We start from the raw sequence: 8427 nt of genomic DNA on the forward strand, positions 1-8427 counted from the left end.
AATTTCAAAATTCGTAATTTTAGTTAAATGACAGTGTCAACATATTTGTTACCAATTTCAAATTATGTAAAAAAAAATTGTAGAGAACTTACATAATATTGTTTTAAAGTTTTGGAGGTTCAAATAACAAGTAGTAAGAAGACCCAGTGAAGGAACAGCTCTTACCAGTGAATGAATACCCAGTAAAGGAACACTTAATTTTGTTTATTTTTTAATGCTCTTTATGAATTTATAAGCCATATAAATATTTAAAAACAAGCCTAATCTTGAAATTATAACCTATAAATACTTGGAAAATGTTAACTTTTTTTTTGTAATCATGAATTAAAAATTAAATTGTCAACATATTAACACATACTGTTCATTCACTGGGAAATCTACGCCCAGTAAAGGAATATGCCTGTTCCCTCACTTGTTTGAAGTTGTTTTTCGTATTTTTAACATACTTTTGATGCGGAACATCATTAAAGGTACAATAAAATTAAAGTTTATCTTTTATTTTCGTTAACTTAGAAAAAACACAGTAAAGGAACACTTGTTCCTTCACTGGTTTTTCATCGCTTGGTGATCCAGTGAATAAACACCATCTTATCTCAGTACTTTATTATGCTATGATGCTTAAAAAGAATAAAACGTAACTTCAATAACTATATTTTGAACTATATTCACAGTGAGAAAAATAAAACTATTACATGCAATTAATTTCACTTCAAACATTTAAATACAAACACTCACCTTATTATTTTTTCACAGTGAGAAAAATAAAACTATTACATGCAATTAATTTCACTTCAAACATTTAAATACAAACACTCACCTTATAATTTTTTGAAAGAAACAAGGTGTTACAGAGATAATAACAAATTCAAAAATTTTTCCAGAAAACTCTATTTGACCAGGTAATCCAAAACATTGCTAAATGACTCTTATTGTTTGGCAGTAAGCTATTGTTACCAATCAATCTAAAGAAAAACTTTCAAATTCTTATTTTTAATCAATATATATATGAAATGTTCCTTCACTGGTTGGTTTACCCTACATTATTGATTAAAAATAAAATTTCTATAAAATATATCAAATGCACCGAAACATCAGAAACATAGTCGGCCCCCCTAATATATTTGCCAATTAACTTTAAAGTTTATGCATTGATTGATTACACTGACTGAGCAAAACTCATGGGATAGCAGGGCTCTGATTTGTGGATGGACAGCACGTGTGACCAACGCCACCTGGTGGCCTCCGCGACGGTCTCAGTTGTGTGTTAGACATTGCTTGAAGTGGCAGTGTGAGTGATCAGGTAAAATGCAACGTCGTCGTGAGTTGACGGCATTCGAATGCTGCATGGTTGCGGGTGCCCGACTCATGGAACATTCCATTTCGGAAGAGGTTCAGGAAATTGGCTTCCCAAGGTCAACCGTGTCGAGAGTTTACCGAGAATGGGTGAATGAGGGTGTCACAGTCCACAACAGACACCATACCGGGCGTCCACAGGCCCTAAAAGACCGAGACAAGTGAAACCTGAGACGAGTGGTAACTCGAGATAGGAGAGCAAATGTGCAACAAATCACGGCTGAATTCAACACTGGTCGTGATAGAGACGTGTCCCAGTGGACAATCCGTCGGAACATGCGTGTTCTCGGGTATGAGAGCCGTCGCCCCACACGTGTGCCACTGCTAACCCAGCGTCATCGAACAATTCGGCGTGCATTTGCCACCAATCACCACGGATGGACACTGCAACAGTGGCGTAACGTGATCTGGTCTGACGAATCACGTTATCAACTGTTTCATGCTGATAGGAGGCACCGTGTGTGGCACACACCGCACGAAGCGATGGATCCAGCATGCCAAGTGGGCACAGTACAGGCCGGTGGCCTATCAGACATGGTGTGGGGTGCATTTTCGTGACATGGAATTTGCCCCCTGGTCGTTCTGGATGCCACATTGACTGGTCAGTGGTATCTTCAGATGCTTTGAGACCATCTCCACCCTTTTGTCATGTTTCAACACCCTGATGACATTGTTGTGTATCAGGATGACAACGCAGCCCCACATCGCGCCAATATCTCCGTGCCTGGTTCGACGAGCATGCAGGGGAGATTCAACGACTGAATTGGCCACCTCGAAGTCCTGGTATGAACCCCATTGAGCATATCTGGGATGCCCTCGACGTCAGGCTCAGGGCATTGAATCCTGAACCCACGAACAGGCCACAATCTGCTGCCGCTCTGCAGGATGTGTGGTGCCAACTACCTCCGGACGTGTTCCAGAGCCTTGCAGACTCACTTCCACGCCGTATCGCTGCACTCCGCGGGGCCACAGGGGGCCCGACCAGATATTAGGTGGGTATCCCATGAGTTTTGCTCAGTCAGTGTAGTTACCAAATCAAATTAGATACCTACCTAATATTTGTATGTGGTACTAAATAATCTAGACGATTATGCAAACTAGCTATTTATATTTGCAAGCAAACGTTTTTTTCTTTAAACATCTCCAATATAGAAAAAACTAAGCCATTATTATAATCAACAATAAGAAAGAAAATCCAGCAGTCATTGCGAAGTCTCGAATAAATAACGAGCATATTTCTTAACTCTAGGAGGCTCCGCCCCCTGCTCGCCAACCCCTGAGAATTGCTACGCAATCCTATGTGGTTTACGCCGTGAACCATGGCTCGCTGCGCTCGCTCGCCAATGAACACAATGTTCTAGCACAAAGACATAGTATATTATCATCAAAGACATAGTATTGTACTTATGTAGAAGAATTCTATCAATGTTCTTATTGGATTTTAAGAAAGTATATTAGCTATTTAGATTGTACATGGTGAAAAAATCAAAACATTAGCTAAATGAGAAACATATTAGCAAAACAAATTATCAACAGTTACTCACCTAAATTCAACTAAATGTGTATAATAAATTAGTTAATGCTAGAAATTCTGAAAGTTTTAGAAAAAAATTTTATTATTTAAAAATATAAACTTTAAACCCTAACTTTTCCTTGTCAGATAATAACCCTCAAAAAGTTTTGCATTTTCAAGAACACAAAAATTTGTTTTATCGCCAAAGGAAATATTTTTTGGTGATCAGTATTATTGAAATCAATTTCTATATTAATTAACATTTGTGATAAAGTACATAACATTTTAGAACAAAATAAGGATGTTTTACATACAATAAATTAAATTGCATGGCTGTTAGCATTACCCGAGAAATACCACGTGGAGGTCGCCATGCTGCATTTCTAATCGGGGAGTTTTGATTTTGGCAGTTCCCCTTGCCTACTGCCAATAGAAGTTTCAATTAAATTTTTTCCAAAAAACATTTTTTTCTGCAAAGCTTTAAGAAATTAACACTAAGCATGTAGAATTTCTTTGAAAACACAATTATAGATTTGGCATCTTGGAGCAACTACTGAAAGGCTGTCAAATGACTTAACTCTTGACAGGCCAACATAAAGTTGTCCATGACTAAAAACTTGTTTAGTCAATACTAAACTGATTTTCTCAAAAGTCTGACCTTGTGACTTATTTATAGTCATGGAGAAGGCCAGTCTAATAGGAAATTGTTTTCTCTTAAAAGAAAACGGCATGTTGTTATCAGAGGGGATTAGAGGTATTCTCGGAATGAAAAATGTACCTGCTTCATCATCATCAATCAGTTTAGCTTCAATTAAATTACGCTGCAAGTTTGTAACAATTAATCTAGTGCCATTACAGAGTCCTTTAGATGGCATTAAATTTCTCAGTAACAATATTATGGCACCTTTCTTAATCTTTAATTTGTGGGGAGGCATTCCTGTAGGAGTGATGGTGTTCAAAAATTCCTCAGGGTAGCTTAGTTGATCTTGTGGATCATCACTAATGACAGTGTCCACACTTTCATAAATTTTAGTAATTCCTGGCTAGTTCCAGCACATCATTATTGAATACTACTGATAAATCGTTGGTGACTGTTAAAATTGCTCTACCTTTGAGTTGGCACGGAGTTACAGTGTTAAAATCTACATCAGAATATAGTTGCTTAATGGGGTCTTGGTTAGATGGATAACAAATATCAGGCTACTTAATCATTTCACCATCTTTGCAGTTTCCAACATCCAATAACCATTCAGCAAACGCCTTTTCAGTTGAAAGTGCCCGCGTATTTTGATTAAGGTATAAGATGTAGAATTTAGTCCAAAGGGGATGTTTTTTTAAGACAGCTAGCAATTGTCAGCGAACGGGAACCTTTAGGAATGACAGGTAAAACTTGTCAAAAGTCTCCTCCCATCAACACAACTTTCTCACCAAAAGGATGTGAGCAGCTCATTATGTCCTGCAAAAGTCTTTCTACAGCTAAAAATGCATGCACATGCGTCATCGGAGCTTCATCCCATATAATTAATTAAGAATTAAATAATGGAATAGCTTCTGGAGATGTAGGTTTTAAATTGCATGTAGAAGTAGTGTTTAAAGTAATTGGTATTTTAAATATGGAATGAGCAGTTCTTCCGCCTTTCAAAAGAGTAGCCGCAATTCCAGTTGATGCTACAGGAGTCACTGTATAACCTTTTCCACGGATTAAGTGCAACAAAGTTGAATAGATAAAAGTTTATCCGGTACCGGGAGGCCCATCTAAAACAAGGTTTTTCAACTTCATTCTTATAAATGGCACTCATAACTTTATCAACAGCAACACGTTGTTGAATATTTAGCTTTCCATAGTTAAGTTGACCTTTCGTCTGCTCATCTACCACATCATAGGCTGGTAAAAGTTGGCTAATATGAGGCAAGTTAACCTCTGGAAGTCTTACTTTCTTCAGATTTAACCCATAAACTAACAATAGATCATTTATTTCAGCAAGAGCATACTGATATGCTGTTTCCTCCGAGTGCTGGTGCGCAAAATCTTCACAAAGAAGATCTCTATGCTGTGTCCAAAGACCAGGAATATCTTCTACTTCACCAAATCCGCAAATAACTGCAAAAAGCATTCGCAAATGATGTGGCATTCGAATCAGTGAAGCCTCACGCAAAGTTTCATGCCAATGCTCATCTCTTTCAGGAAAGCCAAGCTCCCTACATGCTTTTATTTTATTTTATAACCGTCGTTGAACAGCCGACCCAATTTCATGGGTTTACGACTATTTACGTTCAACTCCGTAGCCTTGTAATTTTGAACCAATCCAGAAGACAAGGAAACTCCTGGATCAGTACCCCCAGAGGTATTGATTTGTTGTGGGAACATGGAGGACTTTGAGACTCGACAGATTTAACGTGCATCAGTCACCATTTACTACACGGGGAGTCTTCGGCCGGCGGGGATCGAACCCACGACCTCTTGGATATGGGCCCAGCGCCCTACCGACCAGGCTATCCCGGCCTTCCCTACATGCTTGCTGAAAACTGATGCACACATTTCCATTAACTGTTTTTAAATCTTCAAAACTAATGGCACCAGGTTTCCGCAGCAGCAACATTCGCTAAAAATAACGTTCGCTATCTTGAATGCTGACAACGGGCATCTTGCCTATTATTTGGTCGCCACCCCTTTGACGTCTTTTCCACCAATTATTTCTACGATCAAAAACATAATAATGAGGCATATCAGAATAATAATATCTGCAGGCATCAACATCAGTTTGGTTTAATTGAAACCATGCTGTTAAAGTCGTATGTCTGGCGGAGGCTCGAGCAACAGCTTCAACTTCATGGCCACTCTGATAAATTACTTGCTGTTGATTTGGTAAGTGAACAGCTAACCTCATAACAGTGTGCGATTTTTCAAACATATGAAATTCATTTAGCCGCCACATTGCCTCAGGAGCACTGGCATAGCGTCCATCTAGAAATGTCAAAATCTCATCGTGATTTACATCATCGTTTAGCTGCAATTTAATAGATGCAGCATAATGGCCTTTGTAAACATACTTGTAAAGATATTACCCACTTTTGACCGAAGCACAAATCTCAACATTGATGTGAGCATTAAATTTCTTTGATAACCAAGGGTTATAAGGCACAACCCAACGATTATCAATATCATATTTACCTACATTGATAGGTTCTGTAATACTTCTCTGGTAAACTGGATAACCGTTCTCATTTTCTTGAGTCGTCTCTTGAAAATCTTTCGGAAAATTTTTAGAACACAAACCCTCCTTCATGCAAGGAGAATTTTGATTAAGTATGCCACAGGGACCATGAATCATACATTTTGTAATAATATCATGAAGTCTAGGGTTAAGAGTTTTATTGGGCAGTTCTGCACTCACAAATTTGTCGATATCATCTTTAGTTCGAATTTTAGCAGAATCCAATGTCAACAGCATATGGGCATGTGGTAACCCACGTTTTTGGAATTCAATAACATAAATAAATGAAATAACCTTACCAAATACATGACGTTTCAAAATATCATCCAAAAGTTCTGTCAATTTCAATTCAAAGACACGAACAATGATATTGGGTCTATTTTCAGGACGCTGGTGTCTCTGTAGAGCACTCACTATTTCTGGCCATGCTGGATTGCATGTAAAAGTTAGAAAAATATCTGGTCTCCCAAATTTTCTAACAATTGCCATGGCATCTTTATAATTTTGTTGCATGGCGCGAGGAGATCCTTGAAAGGTTGATGGCAAAATGATCAACTTCTCTAACTTTACATTGTTTGAGTGAGCTTCACTTTGAAGAGCGTCCAAAAGACCTTGATGTAACTCAACACGTAAATCTTTCTGGTACAATCTTAAATAGTTCAATCTTGAACCTTCTGTTCTGACATAAACATCAACGATGAACTGCTGAAAGAGCTATTCACTGCTATGAAGAAGGCTGAACTCACTGCAGATAGCAAGTCTGTAAGCATAATACTGTAATTGGGTTACACGGATACGCTTGGCAGTACGTCGCTCTTGTACATGCTCCATTCCAGCATGCCAACCAAAATCTCCTTGTGGAAAGAGAAGTGGATAGACCATTGGATCAATGCATGGATTCATAGGAGAAATAGCTTTGCAAGAGTCTGCAACAGGATAGATGCACAAATCTCGATTGGATGGAGGCTCCCCATTGTCTAAAACGAATATGGAAGCAACTTCTGTCTTTGAGGTGGGAGCATTATACCGTCTCAAATCTGAAGAGGGATCTTTCATAAACACTAATTTTACATCTGCTGTAGGGTTTAATTGAATAAACTGATGCATCTGAAAATATGATGCAGCAAAAGGGTTAATTTGCCTGAATAGACCATTATTGTTCCATTACAGAACGTAAACATCCAGTATTGTTTTCAATGCGTCTGTTGGTAGCTTCAGTTGAATCAAAAATATACAGCTGCCCGTATCCAGCATTATTTTGATCATTGCTATACAAAGGTGACCATGAATCCGAAAACAATACGGTCCATTTCCAGGAGGTGGCTTTATGTGTGCTCCAAATGATGCAAAAGCAAGAGCAGAATTATATTCCCGGATATCATTTCGATAATTTCGTGCCTCAATCGAATTATCACTTAATAATTTTTGCAGCAACTCGGGAATGTCCATTAGTGTAGGCAAATTAGTTTTTCCATCGTGGCAGCATTTCGTATATTTGCCAGAAGAATTTCTTTCTTTGACCCAGAAGTAAGCTTTACAATAACTACATTGTTCCGTCACTGAGCCAATATTATACTCTTCGACATCTACTGTTACATCTTGAACAGTTATTATTGCACTTGATCTCTGCAATCTACGTCTTCCATAACATTCCTCAAAACTTTCTTTGGGCTCTTCGAACACGTTTTCTTTCATTACGCTTTAAAGCCCTAGCAGCTTCACTAATATTCTGCATTTTAAAGCGTGAAAATTCAATGCATAAATAAACGCGAAATATAAAAAAATTCAATGCATTCAATACAAACACTTAGACGTTTAGGTAGCTCCCAGTAGAAAAATATCAATTCAACAGCGGCTTTTTAAAAAATTCTCACTTCAATTAATTAATTAATTCCTAATTGAGTTTAAATTAAATATTATGTTTTTAGGGCATGAATCTGAATTGAACAACCTGATAATGCTCACTCTAGTTATTATTTCCGTTTTTAAAAGCGCTATATGTTGAGCCAGTTTAAATGAAATATTATCATGTTTTTAGGGCATAAATCTGAATTGAACAACCTGATAATGCTCACTCTGGTTATTGTTTCCGTTTTTAAAAGCTCTGTATGTTGAGCCACCACAGCTAGATTTGGCATGTGACATTTTTAGCAGCAATCATTGGTCGATTTTCTAACGTTGCTATTCGGGAGTTGTAATGAGGCTTTTTTTTGGTGCCGTGTAAGAGAAATATATATACAGATAATAATTATATGTGTCATAAGTCACCAATTTTTCTTGAAAATATTATTATACGTGAAGTGATACGCTTTTTTAAAAGGTTTTTTCCTGGTGGTAGGATAAATC

General features: G+C 37.6%; 1 protein-coding gene across 1 annotated transcript; it reads right to left on the reverse strand.

Annotated features, from left to right (window-relative positions):
• Nucleotides 1-5469: 5469 nt before the first annotated feature.
• On the reverse strand, nt 5470-7530 carry LOC122270766 (uncharacterized). Its single transcript, XM_087151424.1, has 4 exons — nt 7385-7530; nt 6828-7222; nt 5937-6716; nt 5470-5831 (listed from the first exon to the last, which is right to left on the reverse strand). Exons 1-4 carry the CDS (start codon nt 7528-7530, stop codon nt 5470-5472), a joined length of 1683 nt encoding a protein of 560 aa, XP_087007550.1.
• Nucleotides 7531-8427: the final 897 nt, after the last annotated feature.

Source organism: Parasteatoda tepidariorum, chromosome 9 (genome assembly GCF_982258835.1).
Source record: "Parasteatoda tepidariorum strain Cologne lab strain chromosome 9, Ptep-v5.0, whole genome shotgun sequence".
NCBI classification, from domain to species: domain Eukaryota; kingdom Metazoa; phylum Arthropoda; class Arachnida; order Araneae; family Theridiidae; genus Parasteatoda; species Parasteatoda tepidariorum.